General features: G+C 45.5%; 1 protein-coding gene across 1 annotated transcript in view; it reads left to right on the top strand.

Moving 5' to 3' along the window:
• LOC120057313 (pro-neuregulin-2, membrane-bound isoform-like) overlaps positions 1–24,367 on the top strand; it is a 58,409-nt gene that overhangs the window by 15,879 nt on the left and 18,163 nt on the right. The window contains exons 2-4 of the mRNA XM_039005888.1: positions 2,210–2,375; positions 3,138–3,256; positions 22,942–23,062. Of these exons, the coding sequence (XP_038861816.1) occupies positions 2,210–2,375; positions 3,138–3,256; positions 22,942–23,062 (406 nt within the window). The remainder of the gene's footprint in view (positions 1–2,209; positions 2,376–3,137; positions 3,257–22,941; positions 23,063–24,367) is intronic.

A 24,367-nucleotide genomic window follows, 5' to 3' on the forward strand; every position in this document is an offset into this window, starting at 1 on the left:
CGCTAACGGAATTGAGGTAACAGAATTACATCATGGGTCCCTGATCTGTCCTATATAGAAATGCATAATTATAGAAATGAATATCATTCTCTTCGTGGTGATGTATCCTGAATAGGTACACAAAGGTAGAAATATGCAATATCCTTCTTTTGCATATTTGGGTATTATTCTACACACTGGCTATTATTGTATTGAGCTCTGCCTCCCAACAAGACCACATTTGTTTGTTCCGGACCACAACAAATCTGAACCATTCCATAGATGTCTATGTTTCAGAAGATTGGACTTGTGCTCTATGTACTGTTCTCTACTGTACTGTCAAAACTTGTGAAACGTAGACCTCTGTGATTGGTTAAGATTTGGTCCGGCCAGGGCGGAATGACCAAATTTCAACTACTTTTGAACCAAATTTCAACTACTTTTTCAATGGATATGTAGTGTCGTCGGTATTCAGTGGGTAAGGTTGCTTGTTAGGGTAAATGGAAAGAGGGTGGGTTGTAGGTGTCAGAAAGAGCCAGGAGAGGTGACATTAACTGTAGAGAGAGAAGAGCGAGAGAGTGAGGGTTTGTCCAGACTGTTTTCAGAAATTAAACGGTTATGAGCATGTAACAGTATGCCAGTGGAAGGGAGGACTGTAGGTGGCCCAACTGTGGTTTATAACTACTATTTCTAATTCCATTACAGATTTGGTAACAGAATTACGAGTTTTAATTACTTAATCATTCATAAACGAACTTGATATCAGCAAAAACACTAACTAATTGATAGGTCTACCTTTGCTTGTTACTTCTGTGAACTTTCATTATCCTCATGAGGAAAATAAATGAGAAAATATCTTAGAGATGTGGGTTTTTGGTAACGGAATTTGAAGGCACGAGGCAATGTTTCTAAAACTTATAGAAGGGAAAAACATTACTCATAACATTACATTATATAACATTACATAACATTACATTATTCATAAAATGAATATGTGTTGATATTAGTTGGCAGGGGTCTTTATTTTGTAAGACTTTTTCTGGTAGGTGTTGTCTAAGACCCTTTTCCATCTGTTTGACCAGAAATCAAAGCCTTTGCTTATTTAAAAATGTTATGATGGAAAAAGCTTCAAATGTGTATATATGCCTTTTTTAAATTTTAAATATCAACTCTCAGCTTTCATTTGACACCCTATTTTAACTGGTCCTTTTTTTTAGATGGAAATGCCGCTAGCTAACTAACCCTCCAAGCATCGGTCCTGCTGCACACCTGTAATAGTCTCTGGTCACTAAATGACAAGCCGTGACAATGTGATCTATGGTTTAACCCTGGACATTTGATGGACATGTGTTGTGCGTTCATCAGCTAACTCGGCTTCGTTACCCCCTAGCCTTTTAAATCAAAGTTCCTTACTGTGGCTCAGTGGAGAACAGAGGTCATCCCAGTGATAGACGGTAGCTAACAGAACTACTTCTGTCTACACCGAGATGGACAAAAAGATAAGTACTTGGCTGTTATAATTGGTAGTAAAATGGTCATTCTGTCCTGATAAAAGATAGTTCACAAACATGTGTGTGAAAGTGTTACACTTTATGCCCATCGTGTATAGTAGTTCATTTAACAACGTTGGTGGCAAATCCTCCATGAGTGCACATCTAGCTACATCTTTGGTAATACTATTTATGTTACTATACTATTTCTATGGACAAAAATGTCAAAATATAGATGAGGGAAAGAAATAGATCATGGTTTAATGGTCGTAGAGGCCTTAGCAGCGGTTACTAGTTCTTGCATTTTTTTTTTTCTGAGAGCGATTGTGAAATTCTGAGACCCTGCTGGGAACAGTTCATCTCTGTCCTGATATTTATTGTTGTGTTCGTTGGAGCATATCATTCCAAATAGCTCTTTTTTTGTGTTTGGTTTCGTTGTGAATACTTGAAACGAGCTCCTCTTTTGATTGAAGACGATGTCAAATGTACCCTGTTTGACAGCGATACCCGACTTTGTCTAACTGTATGAGAGAGGCTTAGCTGGCAGTGGCTCTGGTGACCTCATATGGCCATACGAGAGTGTTGATGGATGGCTGAGCACTTGGTGACCTGACATGTTTGTTTTTGTCTTTCTGTGTCTCTGTATTTCTGTCTCGCGTCTTAAACTCATTCCAATAAGTGAACACCAATCGGTAGCAAAATGTATACTTTTAACTATTTTTCCTCTGTCTCTTTTCTAGCTATTGCCCCAAAGTTAAAGCGAACGAGGAACCCACTGATGGTGGACGAGGGAAGCAGGCTCATGGTCAAATGTGAGGCTACAGGGAACCCCAGCCCTACCTACAAATGGTTCAAAGATGGCAGTGAGCTCAAGAAAAGCAGAGAGGTCAAAATAAAGTCCAGCCAGTAAGTACATCTACAATCCCTTGAAGCTCCTAACACATTTAGCATGTGGTACCATTAACAAAACAGACACATGTCACAAGTCGCGGCGTGGCAGTCATTTCTCCTTCAGTAGTTTTCTCCTAATGCTTTTACCAGCTGACCCAAAGGATGAAAAGCATTTTAGAAAGTGAAACATCAACGTAGAGACTTCAACATTTATTTATGAGATGATAATGTGCTATGCCAGGGGGTTATGAGCAAATTCATTAATTAGTGAAATAACAGAAAGTATACTTTGCGGCATAGAATTGTTTTCAAGACTAGGGGGGCTTTTTAAAATCAAAGTTAGTTACTGGGTTGATGAATAGGCCGGGGCCCTAGATTCCACGCACCGTGTTCCATATCGCAAATCTTTACGTTCCTATAGCCTACATTACTCCTGTGTCCATAGCTTCTCTCGGCTATGTATTTTAACAATCACTTCACTTTGAGGGTGTGTGAGTGCTTATTTCTGGTACAGGGAGCAGGTATCATAAAACCAAGGATCCCTTTTATAACACACTTGATAACTGTCAGATTCTACCCTGCTGAAAGTAACTGCATCTAACTGGCTTCTATCCCACTCAAATCTGGCTTGTACGGAGACGCCCCGTTCCTGTTGCTAGGCTAGGCGCCTCTAGCCCTGCTGTGTTGTCTTTCTACATCTCCGTCCCCAGCCACGGGTTATGTTTCCATGTCATTTTGGTTCCCCCGACTAAGCTGTTTGTGTCCCCTCTGCCACAGGAAGAACTCCAGGGTCCAGATCAGCAGAGCCAAGCTGGAGGATTCTGGGAATTACACGTGTGTGGCAGAGAACCTTCTGGGGAACTCCAACTCCACCAGCACTGTTCATGTCCAAAGCAGTGAGTACTGAGGCATGGCCTAACTGTCTGTCAGAGTAGGGGGAATACTGGCATGCTGCTGAGTGTTTGGCTGGAACATAGATTAGCAATGAGATGGCGTGTTGGATTTTGTCGATGTGGTTTCTGTTGTTCTTGATTCATCCATGTAGCTGAGTTCTCACGTTCTGGCAAAGTTTCAGAAGTCTATGTCCCCGCATAAGAATGTTGGTTCCCTTTGATAAGTGTGACACAACAATCTCTTTTGTGTGTGTGTGTGGCCGTCTGTCTATCAGCGGTTGAACTTCCTTGAATCTCTTCTCCTAGTTCTTCCCAACAGCGGCATCGCGGTCTTCCTTGTGTTGTGCCAGGACGAGTGATTGGCTGCTAAGAGGAAGGCTGTGTGTCTCTCGCACTCTGTATAAATACTAGCTGTCTCACAGACAAGTCTCATTCTGTTCCAACTGAACGCCTAGTTCCGCCGTGCTCTAGGGGGGAGGCAAGACAGGGTCATCAGGGTAATATGCCCACAGGCTGAGGGAGGGGCTCACCCAGACGACATCAATAAACAAATGGCAGCAAATATGGTGAATACGGAGGTAAACCTGCCTTGCTGTGTTTAGCCAACAATGTGGCAGGAAGCTTGACGCGAACAAAGGTGGCAAAAAACTTGAATGTCTATGTGAATGAAAGAAGAAGGCCTTGAACTGAATGTATGTGCTAAGATCTAGACCTATTATAGTTTTTTGTGCTCCTTGGCTTGTCTTTTGACAGGTGGGTAGGAAGGAATGTTTCAAAGGAAACCTTTATCGGGTACAACATGCTTTCTTGTTCATGTGAACAGAGGGAAGTAGGATTCATCCCAGTCACTGCCTCGGTTGCGTTTCATCCTAAGGTCATAAGAGAAATGGCTGCAGTGGTGAATGGCTACTGTGGTGTATGCCTGCCTACCTGCTGCAGTGTGTTGCTGTAGCAGTGTGTAGCCGCGGTATTACCTGCGTATGTGTGCCTGCTAGAGACCGAGAGAGAGCGATAAAAGCAAGGTAGATGGAGACCGAGCGAAAGTGAGTAAAGGGGGAGAGACCGAGAGGGAGTAAAGGGGGAGAGAGAGTAAAGGGAGAGAGATTAGGAGTAGACCCCAGCTGCTTTGCAGAGTTTCACGCCCATTTTAGAATGCAGTCCGAGTTTGCCGGCTTTGTCCACAGAGGCAGCCAATAACATGTTGTTTCCACTGCACATAGCTAGTTAGGCGCTGGGATAGTGACACCCAGTCTCATTTTCTCACCTTTGCACTAGCGGCATCATGGTACACATCTTTCTGAACCCTCCCCCGCCGTGTATCACCTCACTCCAGTCCAAACACTCACACACGTCACGCACACCAGCTTTTGCAGATAATTGCCTGTGGTAATTGAGATCATTAGTAATGTTGGCCGTCACTCCGGTTTTGCTGTCCCATAGAGGTTGAACAAGGCTAGGGTAAACACAGAGGGGGACGGGAAGTGTGTGTTTGCGCTCGCCATTGGATCCCCCCCGGGCGCGTGTGTGAGACCCTGAGATGTAAGGCTTATGGGTAATGAAGACAAACAGCACCTAGCTCTAGAGAGCCATCATTCCTCTCCCCCAGAGGGATCCAATAGAGCACATGGCTGCCTCTGAACAGTCTGCTCTGTTGGAGAAAACCAGCCCCAACACAACACACTCTGCCCTCCCTCCTCCACCATCCAGCCCCGGACTGCTCCCCTGTGCCAGCCCATGGCTTCCCTCCCTGTCTGGGGTCAGCCGCTGGGGAGGGCCCTGAGCATGGTGGTCCGTCTGAAGTCTGTGTGTGTGCATGTGGTCCGAGGCTGTAAGGTCACAGGTCAAGGAAAGGGCAGCCTGGGAGTAGCCTGAAATATGGTGGAGCGGCCACTTCAGTGAAGCAAACCAGCTAAATTGAGTTTCACTTTTTACAAGGGAAAAAACTGGAGAGCACTAAACATCACTAACCACTTGAGCAATCTGGATTCATGACTTAACAAGACATGAGAGATGGGGAATAGAGTTAGTGAGATTTACAGGCATAATATTGTAGAGCCCTGTAGTTCTCGTGGAGCAATGTTTTATAAAGTAAAGCATTAATAGACCTATTCCCTATTCCTTTTTATAAACTGGGTGGATCGAGCCCTGAATGCTGATTGGCTGAAGGCCATGGTTTATCAGACCGTATACCGCGGGTATGACAAAACCATTTTATTTTTTACTGCTCTAATTACATTGGTAACCAGTTTATAATAGCAATAATGCACCTCAGGGGTTTGTGGTGTATTGCCAACATTCCACGGCTAAGGGCTGTATCCAGGCACTCTGCATTGCGTCGTACATAAGAACAGCCCTTCGCCGTGGTATATTGCCCATATACCACACACCCTCAGACCTTATTGCTTAAATATATGCCCTAGACAATAAATGGTTTTTATTTATACTAAAAAACCAGCTGTTTGATATTACCAATATAGAAAGCCAGTATCGATGATAAACCACCATCGATAAAAAACAGTACTGTGCAGCCGTCTTCATCGACCTGGCCAAGGCTTTCGACTCTGTCAATCACCATATTCTTATAGGCAGGCTCGACAGCCTTGGTTTCTCTAATGACTGCCTCGCCTGGTTCACTAACTACTTCTCAGATAGAGTTCAGGGTGTCAAATCGGAGGGCCTGTTGTCCAGACCTCTGGCAGTCTCTATGGGGGTGCCACAGGGTTAAATTCTCGGGCTGACTCTTTTCTCTGTATATATCAATGATGTCGCTCTTGCTGCAGGTGATTCTTTGATCCACCTCTATGCAGACGACACCATTCTGTATACATCTGGCCCTTTTTTGGACACTGTTAACAAACCGCCAAACGAGCTTCAATGCCATACAACACTCCTTCCGTGGCCTCCAACTGCTCTTAAACGCTAGTAAAACTAAATGCATGCTCTTCAACCGATCGCTGCCCGCACCCGCCCGCCTAGCATCACTACTCTGGACGGTTCTGACTTAGAATATGTGAACAACTATAAATACCTAGGTGTCTGGCTAGACTGTAAACTCTCCTTCCAGACTCATATTAAGTATCTCCAATCCAAAATTAAATCTAGAATCAGCTTTCTATTTCGCAACAAAGCTTCTTTCGCTCATGCTGCCAAACATACCCTCGTAAAACTGACTATCCTACCGATCCTTGACTTCGGCGATGTCATTTACAAAATAGCCTCCAATACCCTACTCAATAAATTGGATGCAGTCTATCAGTGCCATCCGTTTTGTCACCAAAGCCCCATATACTACCCACCATTACGACCTGTATGCGCTCGTTGGCTGGTCCTCGCTACATATTTGTCACCAAACCCACTGGCTCCAGGTCATTTAAGTCTTTGCTAGGTAAAGCTCCACCTTATCTCAGCTCAGTGGTCACCATAGCAACACCCACCCGTAGCATGCGCTCCAGCAGGTATATCTCACTGGTCATCCCCAAAGCCAACACCTCCTTTGGCCGCCTTTTCTTCCAGTTCTCTGCTGCCAATGACTGGAACGAATTGCAAAAATCACTGAAGTTGGCGACTTATATCTCCCTCACTAACTTCAAGCATCGACTGTCAGAGCAGCTTACCGATCGCTGCAGCTGTATATAGCCCATCCAACTACCTACCTCATCCCCATATTTATTTATTTTTCTGCTCTTTTGCACACCAGTATTTCTACTTGCAAATCCTCATCTGCACATCTATCACTCCAGTGTCAATTGCTAAATTGTAATTACTTCGCCACTAAGGCCTATTTATTGCCTTACCTCCCTAATCTTAGTTCATTTGCACACACTGCATACATATTTTCTATTGTGTTATTGACTGTACGTTTGTTTATCCCATGTGTAACTCTGTGTTTTTTTTGTCGCACTGCTTTGCTTTATCTTGGCCAGGTCGCAGTTGTAAATGAGAACTTGTTCTCAACTGGCCTACCTGCTTAAATAAAGGTGAAATGAAAATGTTATATATTTTTTTAAATGAGGGTTTGCGCTCAGGCGTAAAAGAAAGGTGGTCGGTGTGTCGGAGAATAAATGTATAGGGTTCAAAAGGTACTCGTACCATGAAAAGGAATAATAACCCCAATGAGGCAGAGATGCAAAAAGAATCTGCCTATTGAATCCGTGCTAGGGAGAATACGAACGGTCACAGGGGGCGCTACAAGTCAAACACAAAGGCACATGTTTCAGCCTGATGCCTTCGTCAGTGCTGTACAAAGCAGCATTTTCAATGTGACCATGCCACGCCATGCTAGTGCCATTTATCCAATAGGAAGAGCTGCAGAACATGTTTCACAAAATCTGGTGTTGGTGGGGGGGGGGTAGAACAACTGCTGTGTTTATCTGCTAAAACTACGCCGCCGGTGAACTTGCTCTTCTCGTGCATATTTAAAAAGAGGGTGAAGGTGATGTACGGTGGCACTAGCTGCTCTTCTATGGAGATTTTGACCAACGTCGCTGTGTTTCACCAGTAAAAAAAACCACATTGTACCTGGACAAAGTGGCAATTATAGTTCTCCTGCACAGATGGCAGAGTGGGTGGCTGGTTTTAATGATTTAGTTAGTCCATCACTATTCTGGTATGCAGTTTAAGCAGGACTTGCTTTTTTGTCTGCAGTCTGAGTCTGTGCAGTTATACAGTGGGATGTCCATATGCAGTACATATTTCCCTTCTGTTTTAATGTCATTGATAAGGCCTTATCTGAATACTTTACTGGCTTTCAGGTGAGGTGTACGTTCATGTTTTAAACGTGTCACAGACCACTGCAGTGGTGCACCGGTGCATGTGACTCCTGGTACAGGACCGGTGCATGTGACTCCTGGTACAGGACCGGTGCATGTGACTCCTGGTACAGGACCGGTGCATGTGACTCCTGGTACAGGACCGGTGCATGTGACTCCTGGTACAGGGCCGGTGCATGTGACTCCTGGTACAGGACCGGTGCATGTGACTCCTGGTACAGGACCGGTGCATGTGACTCCTGGTACAGGACCGGTGCATGTGACTCCTGGTACAGGGCCGGTGCATGTGACTCCTGGTACAGGGCCGGTGCATGTGACTCCTGGTACAGGGCCGGTGCATGTGACTCCTGGTACAGGGCCGGTGCATGTGACTCCTGGTACAGGGCCGGTGCATGTGACTCCTGGTACAGGGCCGGTGCATGTGACTCCTGGTACAGGACCGGTGCATGTGACTCCTGGTACAGGACAGTGGTGGTAGACGCTGCTGGTTGCAGTGCTCCACATGGCAAGGGAAGCTCATAGAGAGGGAGAGAAGCCCCCTGTGCATCTCCTGCAGGCTGCCCTGTTGTGATGAGCGTTTGCGAGGCGCTCGTGCGTCCGCGGGCTAAGGATCGCTTCCCTAGGGGTGGTTCTACACAGCCCCACAGAGAGAAAGGGAGAGCGTGTGAGCTCCCAGGAATGTGTTGATGGAAAACGCAGCTGGGCGGCGGATTTTTGTTCCAACCTCCTCAGTCATGCTGGGGTCTACCAACAGCAGTTTACACACACACACACACACACACACACACACACACACACACACACACACACACACACACACACACACACACACACACACTCCCCCCACCCATGTAAATGTTTTAGTCAAACATCTGCCCCTCTCGTACAAAACCATATAGATTCAGTTTATTAGGTACACCCATCTATAGAGTACCGGATCGGACCCACCTTTGCTTCCAGAACAGCATCGATTCTACAAGATTCTACAAGGTGTGGCGTTCAAACGTTGCTCAATTGTTATTAAGGGACTTAACAGGAAAACAGTCCCCACACCGTTACACCACCGCCACCAGCCTGTACCGTACCTTTGACACCAGGCAGGATGGGGCCATGGACTCAATCAAATCCTGACTCTGCCATCAGCATGACGCAAAGACAACTGTGATTCGTTAGACTAGGCAATGTTTTTCCACTCCTCAATTGTCCAGTGTTGGTGATGGCGTGCCCACTGGCGTGTCTTCTTGTTTTTAGCTGATTGGAGTGGAACCTGGTGTGGTCGTCTGCTGCAGTAGCGCGTCCGTGACAAGGATCGACGAGTTGTGCGTTCCCGAGATGCTGTTTGCGCACAACTGTTGTACTGTGCCGCTCTGTGTTTGTGGCCCGCCTGTTAGTTTGCACGATTCTTGCCATTCTCCTTTGACCTCTCTCATCAAAAAGCTGTTTTCAGCCACAAGACTGCCGTTGACTGGATGTTTTCTGTTTGCCCCACCATTGTCGGTAAACCCTAGACACTGTTGTACATGAAAAGCCCAGGAGACCGTCCGTTTCTGAGATACTGGAACCGGTGCGCCTGGCACCGATCATACCATGCTCAAAGTTGCTTAGGTCACTCGTTTTGCCCATTCTTACATTCAACCGAATAGTAACTGAATGCCTCAATGCCGGTCTGCCTGCTTTTTATAGCAAGCCACTGCCACGTGACTCACTGTCTGTAGGAGCAAACCATTTTCGTGAACGGGGTAAACTGGCCGCTGATGGTGTTTCGCCATGACTGCTCTAGCAACATCTAGTTAGTACTATTTTTAACACATTTAGCCTTTTCTGTCTCTCTCTCTCTCTCTCTTGTATATTATCATTCTCTTTCTTTCCCTGTACTAAACGTCCTGACATGTCATTCTAATATAGGCTACAGGAAACATTAGAATGTTTAAACGAGATAAACCGCCCCTTTCTCTCCCTCCTTTTTCTGGGTTGTAAAAAACAGACACCTCACTCCCCGTGACATCACAAACGACCAGATTAACTGGGCTCAAATGACGCTCCAAATCTTTTTGGGATGTTCGCTGCAACCGTGGCTGAATGTGAAGTACCTGTAAGCCAATCGATAGGCATTGATTGGTGTGGGCGAGCGGCGGTGGCCATGTCAGAGTAGAGCAGGCCCTCACTCAGGGAGATTCATGCCAAGCCCCCTGTATTTACAGTCCACTGGAGAACACCCTGACAGGGGCCCTCAATCACCACAAATGGATCCACTTCACTTAAACGCAACCTAACAAAAAGTTGACTGCTTTGTTGTTTCGACCACTGGTTTGGTGGTTTTATAGATTTCCGTGTGTGTGTGGTGACATTCCCAGAGAGTTGGCCATTGAGAGGCCTGTGTGACTTCTTGCTACTCTGATCAGGCCCAGTGTGTTCAAGGCGTGTTGCACTATGGTGGGCAAAGGTGTCTCTGGTCACGAGGAACAGATATTTACCATTCCACTGCCTAACGCTCAGGACTGTTGCCTTTTTGTAGTTTGCCTGCCACAGCTGTCCCCCTACCCCCACCTTTGTTTCCTCATGCCTCTGTCTCTTGTTGCTGGTGAAAGGATTCATCATTTCATTAAGTCTGCTGGGGCGGAGTGGATGATTCTTTCCCGGGTCTTGTTTTCTATATCTGCAGAGAGAGGGAAGCACTGATGGGAGCTACACTATGTTATGCTGCTGGTCAGTGGACACCAATGGGTTTGAGTTGCAGGGCTGTGTGACCGTGGCCCCTTGAGTGTGACTGGGGCTGGTGCTGGAGCGGAGGTTAGGACTAGAGCCGGGGCTGGAGCCAAGGTTAGGTGGACTGGAGCCCAGGTTAGTGCTGGGGCTGGAGCCCAGGTTAGGAGGACTGGAGCTGGGGTTAGGACTAGAGCTGGGACTGGAGCTGGGGGTTAGGACTAGAGCTGGGACTGGAGCTGGGGGTTAGGACTAGAGCTGGGGCTGGAGCCCAGGTTAGTGCTGGGGCTGGAGCCCAGGTTAGGTGGACTGGAGCCCAGGTTAGTGCTGGGGCTGGAGCCCAGGTTAGGTGGACTGGAGCCCAGATTGGGGCTGGAGCCCAGGTTAGGGCTGGGGCTGGAGCCCAAGTTAGGGCTGGGGCTGGAGCCCAGGTTAGGGCTGAGGTTAGGGCTGAGGTTAGGGCTGAGGTTAGGGCTGAGGTTAGGGCTGAGGTTAGGGCTGAGGTTAGGGCTGAGGTTAGGGCTGAGGTTAGGGCTGAGGTTAGGGCTGAGGTTAGGGCTGAGGTTAGGAGGACTGGGGCTGAGGTTAGGAGGACTGGGGCTGGAGCACGGGTTAGGACTGTTGCTTGGTCTGGAGCCCGGGTTAGGAGGGCTGGGGCTGAGGTTAGGACTGGGGCTGGAGCACGGGTTAGGAGGACTGTTGCTTGGTCTGGAGCCCGGGTTAGGAGGGCTGGGGCTGAGGTTAGGAGGACTGGGGCTGGAGCACGGGTTAGGAGGACTGTTGCTTGGTCTGGAGCCCGGGTTAGGAGGGCTGGGGCTGAGGTTAGGAGGACTGGGGCTGGAGCACGGGTTAGGAGGACTGTTGCTTGGTCTGGAGCCCGGGTTAGGAGGGCTGGGGCCTCATTTATCAAGTTGCGTGCGGAAAAAAATATATACTAAACCTTGGAGTTTTCCCACAAAGGTTGGTATTTATCAATTTTGAACTTGATGAAAGTGTGCGTATCATCTCACGATTCTCAAACCATGCATGTGCATAACTTCTAGAAGGTTGGTCAACTGTGTTGCAAGCAAATAGGCTTATTGTTTGTTTGGGGGAAATGGGATGTGTTTAATGGACAGGACTTATAATAATGGCTAATAAAAACGTTCAAACAGGCCTAATGATAACACCGATGGATTTGCCATAGCAGCATGTCATCTAATATGTTTAGTTTACTCTTCGACTAGGTGGCTACCATTTATCAATCGCTCGTTCAATAGCAAAGCATGCTCGAAAGTTAGACGGTTGAACGGTGTTTCCTCCGACACAGTGGTGCGGCTGGCTCCCGGGTTACTGGCGGGTGTTAAGGAGAGCGGCTAGGCGGGTCATGTTTCGGAGGATGCATGACTCCGCCTTCGCCTCTCCCGAGCCCGTTGGGCAGTTGCAGCGATGAGACAAGATCGAAATTGGGGAGAAAAAAGGGGTAAAAAACACAGTCATGTATTGATGAACAACATATTGAACAACAGTTCAAAAAGTGTGGGCAGTAGCATTTACTTTTAAACTGTTCAAAAGAACAATGGCCCTTGCAGAATGCTCGGCCAGTGTTTGGCACTAGCTCGGTGGCTAGCATTTTTAGTTTGGAAAAGCCACTGCAGCGTTCTGCCCACATCTCTACAGAAATGTGATCAAATTTGCCATTGCGCTTTCTTTTAGGAACTATCATGGCCCAGTTAAAACCACACAACAAATGTATGGTTGCCATAAAAGGTGATGGAGGGTGTTTTTGTTACCATAAAAGGTGATGGAGGGTGTTTTCCATCTGGGGTTGAAGCTCTTTCAAGACCGCACAAATATAATATGTCTCTGATTTTATCAATGAAAATGTATATGTTGCAAATCCTATAATCTCCACGTACGCCAGAATTTAATATGAAATGTACTCATAGTTGATAACTGAGGCCCCTGGTGTTTGGTCTGCTGGGATCTGGTTGGGGCTGGAGTAGGAGGTGGAGTTGTCATGGTGCTCCTGGGCTGGGTCAGGTTGCTTTGGCCTCTCTGTGCTCAGTGACTCCCTCCACTGTTAGTTTGTCCTCTGGCCATGGAGTGGACCAGCACCATCTGCTACCACGCAGCAGTGCTCTGATGTCCAATTTCATGGCCGCCAGAGTGCGTGGGCAGTGCATGTATTTGGGAGGGACGGAGGGCTGAGGCATGGGCGAGGTGTGATCCAGAGCGGACATGCTTCCTTGCGCATGAAGCACGAAGGGGATACTTTCTCATGGGGACTCCAGTGGATCTAACAAAGAGATGGGAGTATTTTGAATCTGGTTCAGGGTTGCAAAGCCTTGCTGCTCTACCACTGTTACCAGGGCAAGCTGCTGTGGGAAGGGACAGTGCATTGAACAGGCAATGGGATGGATCTCTGTGTGTATCCAATCCCTGTGCTGCTGTCTGTTGGTGAGGAGGGGGCTGAGGGTGGCACCAGGTTGGGTTGCCCTGCGTTGTGTGGTAATCCCCGGCTGGGCACCCGGCTGGGCTCCGGGGCCGGAAGGGTCCTCCTCTTGCTTCTTCCCACCCTCCTCCTTCTCATCCTGGGCCTGGGTGCCTGTCTCCTGCTGCTGCACCGGGTGCTAGCTCAGGGTTCCACATTCACATGCTCCAAAACCCCCGGTGGCCTGGATCTGAGGAGGGTGAGGAAGAGGAGAGTTATCCACTGTCATACACTACAGCTACACCAAACAGAGCAGGGACGGCAGGGGGGACCGCAAACGGGGCCCCTGGGTCCTCCTGAAAGTAGGACACTCTGGGGACCATCCCTCTCCGCTGCAGGCCCTTTGCTCCAGCCAACACCTGGCCTGACTATACCCATTCTGCTGCACACCCAACCTGCCCTGCTGCCTGACAGTGCCAGCACCCAGCCCCTCCTCCTCCTCAGTATGTTCACTTTGCTTGTTTACATGACTGGCTGTTGTGCAATCGCATGCTGTGGCGCTCTTTGATTTCCCCTTAATGCAGAGATGACTGTGGCAGGCAAGACCAGGCATATCAGCTATGCTGTTGAGAAAGGGCAATAAGAGGCAAGAATATAAATGAAAACATGATGAGAGGGGAGATTAGGATAAAGTTCAGAACGGACTCCATTTTGTACATTTCAAGCACTCCGCCTCTCTCTATCCAGCTGGATGGCCCTTGAAATAATGATGGTCACTTTCCTCTTGAAACAGGCTTTTAGTGAATTATCATTAGTAATGTTCTGTTTATGTGTCTCTCAAATTCTTGGTAGAGATAATGTTCTGTTCTGGCCTTTTGCCTAGACAATGATCGAGTTCCCCTCAGGCTGTTGATGGTGGAGCAGTCTCATTGAACTTGGTTCAACTTGTGAAATGTACGAAGACCCACACGATAGATACTGGCCTTGTTTGTGTGTGTGTGTGTGGGAGGTGGGGGGGGGGGGGGAGGGCGGTGGTTGGTTAGCGCACTATTTTGTGTTCGCCGTGTTTGCGTAAGTTTTTTTTGGATTTGTCAAAAGCTCCTGCTGAGCTTCGCAGCTCAGCTATTCCAACAGAGTACAACAGTGAAACACTTTTTTAGAACCGCTGCCTTGAGACAAAGAAGATGCAGCTCATCTCCTGCCCCTCGACCTTACCCACATACACAAACACACGCACTCTCAACACGCGTCAGACGAGCACCAAACTGGCAACCAGTCATATTATCATTGAGATGTGAAACCGGGGTGCCCTGTGGTGTAAGAGAACCATTGCTACCAAAATGTTGTGAACTACTTTTTTTATTTTTTGTTATCAGCAGCTACCATATTATGTATTCATTTATCTTCCCATAATATATGTACCCATGCACATTGAGGACTGAAATGGAGAGACTGCTCGAATCTCTCTGGGGAAAGAAAACAGGGATGTTACAGATAATGGAAACCACACCGATGCAGGAAGAATGCATGCAGTATAAATTGACCCCTAGCAAAGTGATAAGAGATCCCAGTCCCAGCTGTAACAAGAGACATGTCTGAAATTCCCAGCCAGGACTGAGGAGGGGGTTTATGTAGGGCTTTCTACTCTGCTGCTGGTATATAGACTTGACTAGCTGTAAAATATGTCAGGGTTTTTGGAGATACATTTGTCAGTTGACGCTTGGGGCTTGCACTTTTGGACCTTTTCTCTTACCAACCATGTTCTTTCCCACGACCTGGACTTTGTTCATTCAAGTTAAGATGTAGGCTATGATGACTAGTGGTGACTTATATAATCGGACCTGGGTCCCACCTAAACTAGACATCTCGAGTCTTTCCCCAGTGTTTTAAGGTTTTTGGTTGTCTCGCTATGCTGTGTTCAGAGCTAGAAACATGTTTGTTCTTAGCTGCTTATTCCATCTTTAATAGCTCTCTTGCCCGAAACAGAACTGGATTACTTCATGCTATTCACGGAGAAGAGTAATGACCAGAGCCTTACGGAATCTGCTGCTGAGAATATTTAATTACAGTTATTGTCTGCATCTTAGTATTGATTCTTGCTTTGCAGCAGTATTTGCATCCTTTCCAAACAGTATCTTTTTGATTTTTTTTTTTTTTTACACAAGACAATTTCTGGGTTGGTAAAATTCAGATTCCTCCACTGACTCTGTGTGGCCCTAGTGATGAGGACTCTGTTGATGTGCTGAATATACTGTAATCACTCCCAATTGTTGAGAGGTGCCGAACAGGGCTAGCCTCCGGAAGAGAGAAGAAGAAGAGGAGAAAAAACACAGCGGAACAGGGCCTTTCATTTTTACGGCCTTTCTTTAGAAGCCTGTAGAGAGCGCGGAAAGACAGACATGTTTATGAAGGTTTCCAGATGGCCCCTCTTGCACCCCCAGTCTTTTTATTTTCAGTTCTCTGGCCATTCAGGATTAATCAAACTCCGGGGTGAAGCCTGTTGGCCAAACCACTAGGCTCGAGCTAACACCGTGGAAAATCCAGTCGGCACAAGACTGGGGAAGAAGAAACCTGAGGTTAATAGACCAGGTAAACTGACCTAACCCTACGGGAATGAGAGCACATCATCGAACCCAGTCTTCGACAGGGGAACTGACCTTCACTTGGAGTTGGAGGATCAGGACCAGGATGTTCCTGTGCTGAAGGGAGAACTAACGTGGTCATGGGGTTGACTTACTCAGCCACATGGCTACAAAACAGGAGAAACCAGGCACATGAGAATGCAGTTGCTCCCTGATTGGTTAACTGCCACAGGCTCTACGGGCTCCAAGGCCAGTGGACACCATTCTGACCCAGCCACGGTTCTGTGAGACAGGAGATACTGACCCAACAATATGGGCATGCTGTACAGAGAGGGAACGCTCCCTATTTCTATCTCCTAGACCCCTCAAACTCAACTCTGGACCTGGAAGCCAGTTCCACTGCATGTGTTTATTGTTCCCCTCTAATCAGGGACTGATTTAGACCTGGGACATCAGGTGCGTGCAATTAATGATCAGGTAGAAACAGAAAACAGCAGGCTCCGGACCTCGTAGGGTAAGAGTTGAATACCCCTGCACTAGACGCTGTGATCAGGATGAAGCGTCTCATCTGTCACCCATTTATAGCAGCCCCATTCCTGGACTGTCTCCTGGGGATAAATGCACATAAAAGCACTGTCAGTGTCTTCTGCTATAAAGACGACAGCACGCAAGAGGCAAAGAGAGAGAGTGGAGAGATCTTACAATCCAAACTTCCTTAGGTAATGAGAATCTTTTTTTTTTCTCCCATTTCCTTTGTGTTTTGTAGGAAAATAGTGTTGTCCACTTTCTCCCTGTCTTGATCATCAGTTGGCATTGAAGAGAATGCTACTTTATTTAGATGCATGAGAAGCAGTTGGTTTTCTCTGTACACTGAGCTGTCTTAGCTCAACATTCCCTCTCAGACAGTCGGCTGTGAATACCATGCTGCCTCAGCAGGTATTCACAGTACAGTCGACAAGCTCAGGAAAACGTGTCAGAATTCTGGTTGTATGGATAGTGTGTTGGTACAATATTCAACCCTGCACCAGTCAGGAGTGGCAGGTTGTCTGTAGCGGTCAGAACAGGAATAGACCTGGCCTCAGCCTCACCATACTGTTACTGAGCTATAACCATCAGACGTTTCAGAGACCTAAAGGCACCTTGAACATTTTTCTAAAATAACACCCAGATTCAGTATTGATTCCGGTTCCTTTTCCCTGAAGCTACTGAATGGTTGTATTGAATAGCTGAATTGCAAGATCAATGGATTGAAAATCCACAAAATGATGATATTGTCAGACATGTTGATATGCTGTATAAACAATACAGGGCCTTCAGAAAGTATTCACACCCCTTGACTTTTTCCACATGTTGTGTTACAGCCTGAATTTAAAATATATACAATTTTAGATTTTTTGGGGGGGGGTCACTGGCCTACACACAATACCCTATAATGTTAAAGTGGAATTATGTTTTTTTATTAATAACAAATGAAAAGCTGAAATGTCTTGAATCAATAAGTACTCAACCCCATTGTTATGTCAAGCCTAAATATGTTCAGGAGTAAAAATGTGCTTAACAAGTCACATAATAAGTTGCATGGACTCACTCTGTGCACAATGATAGTGTTTTAATATGATTTTTGAAGGACTACCTAATCTCTGTATCCCACACATACAATTATCTGTAAGGTCCCTCAATCGAGTAGTGAATTTCAAACACATTTTCGACCACAAAGACCTGGGAGGTTTTCCAATGCTTCACAAAGAAGGGCAGCTATTGGTGGATGTAAACAAAAAATAACCGACATTGAATATCCCTTTGAGCATGAATGGTGTATCAATCCACCCAGTCACTACAAAGATGCATAACTTAGTTGCCGTACAGGAAGGAAACCGCTTAGGGATTTCACCATGGGGCCAATGGTGGCTTTAAAACACTTTAGTTTTCTCCTATCACAGCTATTAAACTCTGAGGATGGATCAACAACATTGTAGTTACTCCACAATACTAATTTAAATGACAAAGTGAAAAGGACGCCTTCTCAGAATAAAAAGTATTCCAAAAACATTTATCCTGTTTGCAACAAAGCACTAAAGTAAAACTACAAATAAAAAATTGCAAAGAAATTAACTTCATGCCCTGAATATAAAGTGTTATGTTTGAGGCAAATCCAACACAACACATCACTTAGCACCACTCTTCATATTTTCAAGTTATGGGTATGCTTGTTATCGGCAAGGACTAGGGAGATTTGTAGGATAAAAATAAACGGAATAGAGCTAAGCACAGGCAAAATCATTGAGATAAACCTGGTTCAGTCTGCTTTCCACCAGACACTGGGAGATGCATTTCAGCAGGACAATAACCTAAAACACAAGGCCAAATCTCAACTGGAGTTGCTTACAAAGAAGACATTGAATATTCCTGAGTGGCCAAGTTACAGTTTTGACTTAAATCTACTTGAAATTCTATGTCAAGACCTGAAAAGGAATACTTTTTTTCCATGCTTTGTGAAATGAGCTCTCTTCCTTCACCGATTATCAAAGGCACTTAAATCACCTACAATCCAATAACCCAACATTGCGACTAATAAAAAATCCCATTGGTATTTAGTCGTCTATAGACGGGTTAGTAATGAAGAATGGAGTGCTTCTGAATGACAGGATGACGTTAACAGTGTGGAAGTATTACTCAACTGTCTACATTGATCATCACAGGTAGGCAAGGACATATTTGGTGTTCTACACTAACTCAGTCAGACGCTGAATTTATTCCACAAACACAGTATGGTGCAAAATGCACACACTGTCTGGTTCATTATAGTCACTTCCCTGAACAGCACAGTTTGTGTAACTATACAAAACAGCTAGCTATTTGTCCGAATAAATGTTTTCTCGTAAATCACGATTACACATTTCAGATCCTCTCTCAGAAGAGTTTAAGGTCTAAGGTCTAATTCAGCCATTTTTATGTCAATATCAATTAATTTCTGGATAACAGTTAAAGTACCTTACTGTGATTTGTTTTCAATGAAAATGGTAAAATAATAAAAGGCTTCTTAGCTAAATGCAATTTCTCAATTTTGCTACGACTGTCTGAGAGAGGCGCCTAATTGGAGGGATGTGTAACCTGAAAACTATCAGAAAGGAGGGCAAACTCTTTGTTATTGGTCTTTTTTAACTTAAACCCACGTAGCCAAACAGGCTGAAATTTCTGGCAGCCTTTTCCAACAGCTCTTACACTAAACGGGCATCAACATCATTTTCACAATCTCACAGTATTATTCCAAACTCATAGTGTGGAAATATATATAAAACACAGGACAAATTAAGCTTTTGACTGCACTGGGCCTTTTAAGTCAACAAGGAAATAAGAGGATCATTTGATAAAACAGACGAGGGAGCGTGTGAGAGAGTGATTTTAAAACGAAGCTGTCTTTAAAGAGACAAGTGCTTTCGCCCACTTGCGACAATTAAGTTTAATATGCAGTGGTTAACCCACGTCATTAGTTCCCCTCACAGATAAACAAGTAGTAGAGCCTGGGTCCTGTAAACTCTCTCCTTCCTGGCACGGTGGGAGCAACTCCGCTCCTCTGACAGACAGCACTATACACGCTCTGCTACAGCTGGACCTGGGCCAACGGGCGCCTCTCCATGTATGAATTGAGGGAGCTGTGAGAACACTATTATTAGCAAAGTGTACAGTGCTTTTGTTCTTGTATGTTTTCTTCCGCTTCCCTGCCATGTCATGCAATGGATAGTGAGTGAGTTAACTGGAGAGTTGAGGGGCCGGGGGGGGGGGGGATCTGGCTACAGGTATAATTTGTCCTTCGCACAATCTGTTATTGTATGATTTGCTGCAACAGGTTTCTGCAAAGCTTTGTGCACTTTCGGAGAACGTATTTGCAAAGCTTTGTGCACTTTCAGAGAAAAAGCATTCCTGTTGAGTTGGCGGATTCCCCCCCCCCCCCCCCCCCCCCCCAATTTATTAAAAACAGTTCCTGCAAATATATGTATTTTGCTTTAGAATAGGTTACATGTGCTATCCAACAGAACATGTGCAGCGTATTCAGGGCTAAGTTCAAATGGATGTTTAGTTGACCACAGATGTGCAACGCCCTTGTTCATCACATGCTGATCACAGGTCAGGTTAGCAGCAATGTCTTTCTCTCTGTCCCGTTCTCATCCTCTACCTATGTATCCCTCTATGTATGCCAATAGTGATAATTGAAATCAATAGCTGGAATGAATGTGTGGACAACACCGTGACGAAAGGTGACGCAGCATTGTTTTGTGTGTGTGCGTTCGTTCGTGCATGCATGTGTGTCTGGTGCGTGTGTGTGTGTTGTGTAATATTGTTTTCACCATGGCCACCACAGCACCAACTGAATTTACTACGTATCAAATTACACTGCACGCAGGAATTGAATTTGGGTAGGTATTTTGATAAGTGAATTGAGTTAGTATTGCAAGTATACCAATGCACTGTTTTACGAAACCCGTTACTAGCCTACGGATATTGTTGCACTCGCTTTGTCTAGGGGTTGGATGCACATATATGCCCAGGAGACAGCAACTTACCGAGTTAAAGGCTTACCGAGCTTAAACCTCTTGGTCGGCCAGTCCAAGTGGATTCTTATTGGTTCAGATGGGGATGAAACATGAATATGTACAAAAAGGAAAAATGACAAAAGGCATGCCCCAACTAAAAACTCAAAAACAAACCTAAACAAAACCAGCAGCCTCACGACGTGCCAGCTGGGACGCTGACTGACGATCACCTGATGTGCTTATCAACCAGGCTCAGCACCCAGACAAGGTTGCTGCTCCCCCCTGGGGGAATGGAGTGTGGACGTGTAACCTAGACGTTATGTTTGTCTATGTCTCAACACTAACCTTTCCCCCCCATATCATAACAATACTGTATGTACGGAAGTAGGCTACACATTCACAAGTATGCATTTGTCAATCAATCTCCAGTTTGGCAAACACAAACATGTTGTCACACCCCAGCAAGGTGCGGGTTGAAGTCTAGCCCGTGTACAGAGGCTACATCCCAACGTTTGACAGAGGAGTCCTCCCTCTTCTCCCTCTTCTCCTTGCCCAGTCCTGCCACTCCTCAGGCCTCATCCCAAAACCTCTTAGCACTATTTACATAACAGTGGAGGATTAGTCGGCATGACATTTAGGCCATTTCATTCCAAAGATCTGAATCAAGGGATAAACAGGGACTCCTACGCTCTTCAGGGGGAAATATTTATCTTTGCACATAGAGCGTCTTGAGTCCGTGTCAACACTACTAAGAGACACAATGCAATTCTTGGAAGGAAAGATGTGACCGTTTTATGTGGAGGATGAGTGATTGAATGAGAAGTCAGTGTTTATGTCTTGTATTGTGTATAAAATCACTCACAAAAGAGCAACTGGTTGACCACGCCATCTGGAGTGGAAAGTTCCTGCACCTGTCTTTATACAGTACAAGTATACAGTACCAGTCAAAAGTTTGGACACCTACTCATTCAAGTTTTTATTTGAATTTTATTTTTTTACTATTTTCTACATTGTAGAATAATAGTGAAGACATCAAAACTATGAAATAACACGTATAGAATCATGCAGTAACCAAAAAAGGGTTAAACAAATCCAAATGTATTTTATATTTGAGATTCTTCAAAGTAGCCACCCTTCTCCTTGATGACGGCTTTACACGCTCTTGGCATTCTCTCAACCAGGTTCATGAGGTAGTCACCTGGAATGCATTTCAATTCAAACAGGTGTGCTTTGTTAAAAGTACATTTGTGGAATTTCTTTCCTTCCTAATGTGTTTGAGACAATCAGTTGTGTTGCGTCAAGTTAGGGGTGGTATACAGAAGATAGCCATATTTGGTAGAAGACCAAGTCCATATTATGGCAAGAACAGCTCAAATAAGCAAAGCGAAACAACAGTCCATTACTTTAAGACATGAAGGTCAGTCATTCTGGAAAATGTCAAGAACTTTGAACGTTTCTTCAAGTGCAGTTGCAAAAACTATTATGAAACTGGCTCTCATGAGGACAGCCCTAGGAAAGGAAGTCCCAGAGTTACCTCTGCTGCAGAGGACAAGTTCATTAGAGTTAACTGCACCTCAGATTACAGCCCAAATAAATGCTTCACAGAGTTTAAGTAACAGACACATCTCAACATCAACTGTTCAGAGGAGACTGCTAGAATCAGGCCATCATGGTCGAATTGCTGCAAAGAAACCACTACTAAAGGATACCAATAATAAGAAGAGACTTGCTTGGCGCAAGAAACACAATGGACATTTAGACCGGTGGAAATCTGTGAGTCCAAATTTGAGATTTTTGGTTCCAACCACTGTTTTTGTGATACACAGAGTATGTGAACATATGATCTCTGCATCTGTGGTTCCCACAGTGAAGCATAGAGGAGGAGGTGTGACTGTGTGGGGGTGCTTTGCTGGTGACATTGTCTGTGATTTATTTATAATTCATTGCATACTTAACCAGCATGGCTACCACAGCATTCTGCAGCAATACGCCATCCCATCTGGTTTGCGCTTAGTCCCACTATCATTTGTTTTTCAACAGGACAATGACCCAAAACAGACCTCCAGGCTGTGTATGGGCTATTTGACCAAGAATGAGAGTGATGGAGTGCTGCATCAGATGACCTGGCCTCCACAATCACCCGACCTCAACCCAATTGAGATGGTTTGGGATGAGTTGGACCCCAGAGTAAAGGAAAAGCAGCCAACAAGTGCTCAGCATATGTGGGAACTCTTTCAAGACTGTTGGAAAAGCATTCCTCGTGAAGCTGGTTGAGAGAATGCCAAGAGTGTGCAAAGCTGTCATCAAGGCAAAGGGTGGCTATTTTGAAGAATCTAAAATGTTAAATTTTATTTTATTTGTTTAACACTTCTTTTTTTTTTTTGGTTACCTCATGATTCCATATGTGTTATTTCATAGTTTTGATGTCTTCAATATTATTCTACAATGTAGAAAATAGTCAAAGTAAAGAGAAACCCTTGAAAAAACCTTTGACTGCTAGTGTATATTGTAGCATGTTCCGTACTGTTTTTACTCTTCTACCTATGTCCCGCGAATGGAGCCGTCTTAGTTTCAAGTATTATTTAGATGACAGAATATACATTGTACTCTACTCCAGTAACGGAGCTCTAACTGCCTATAGTACTCTTATGTCTGTGTTGCTAACATGTCGCTCTTTCTTCCTCGACAGTAACCACCACACTATCGCCAGGCTCGGGCCACGCCAGAAGATGCAACGACACCGAGAAGGATTACTGCGTGAACGGCGGCGACTGTTACTTTATACATGGTATCAATCAGCTCTCCTGCAAGTGAGTCCTCGCCGCTATTTCTGGAATCGTCCCATGGCAACATTTTGAATTCTACTTGGACAGTTGTCTTTTGTTTTTCAGCCGCTGTCTCCTTTTGCTCTTGTAATGACAGATCGATTGCAGGATCAAGACTCCGGTCATGTCAAGTGATTTCTAACCCTCTCCTCCAGCATAGCAGAGGCCTTTTCTCTATCCTCTTCGTATGGTTGTAATCTCCCTTTATCCCCCCCATCCATCTTCCTCTTAGAACACCTTCCAGCTCCCTCTCTCTTACAGGAGGCCCGGCATAGCTGAGGATTACAGGAAGGCATTGCCAGTATGTGCAGATGTCTATTGCAAGGGTTTGTGTCTCTTTCATGTATACTTTGGTTGCTGATAAGGAGGCTAGATTGTGGTCTGCTCGTCGTTCTCAGCCTACGTTGAGCGTGCAGGAGCCTCGCACATGAAAAGGCCTTTTTATAAATGTCATGATTCACTGGTAGTGTAAGGAACAAATATTTACGCCAGTCGGAGGCCTCTAGCGAGCTAAATAGGATCGTTGCTTACATCACAAGACCTTTGAAAAGAGGGTCAAGATGTACAACATTGGTTTTAAATCAAGTGCGCAAAGTCCATTTTTGTTTTTAGAAGAGAAATGTTTTTCTCTTGATTGTGAATGTGGCCACGGTGAGCTGATTGACCTTTTCTAGGGATCAGATTTTGATTCGCGCGTGTACCGGATGTACTAACTATATGCTAGTGTGAGCGTGTTGATTTGCCTTTTGACATGTGTAGGTGTGCAGAAGCTGTAGTATAACAGCATATGCAAGAATGTACACAGAGTACATGCCTTTTGTACACTGGGTGTCGTCTTCGCAGCGGTCTCAGAACAAGTGAATGTTTACGGCGCGGTCTTCCTGCGTAGTAACAGTTTGCGTCAATATCACAGCCTGTGCCAGGGAAAGAGTGGGGGGATTGTTGTGTTCTACATCTTTATAATTACGTTATCACATCCTATTATAGTGAGCTTTGGTCCATTTATGTAAATATCACATATGCTTCCACGTTGGTCCACGGTGAAGAATGGTGCGGAGGGCCACTGGCCAGCCATTGTGTGTGTTCAGCTGGCCCCAGGAACACTGTTCGGCAAGCAGTGCTGCGTGGCTGCAACAGCCATTCAATAAGCTGTGTACAAATTGGCGGGAGCAATAATTCAATTGCTGCAGCTAACTCACTCACGGTCGAGGCACGGGTCCAGAAAAGTTGAATAATGCAGGGGAGGCCTGCAGGGAATTGTTGCCCCCAAAGCCATCTCATTCAATATAG

This window comes from Salvelinus namaycush, chromosome 12, assembly GCF_016432855.1.
Source record: "Salvelinus namaycush isolate Seneca chromosome 12, SaNama_1.0, whole genome shotgun sequence".
Taxonomy (NCBI): Eukaryota; Metazoa; Chordata; class Actinopteri; order Salmoniformes; family Salmonidae; genus Salvelinus; species Salvelinus namaycush.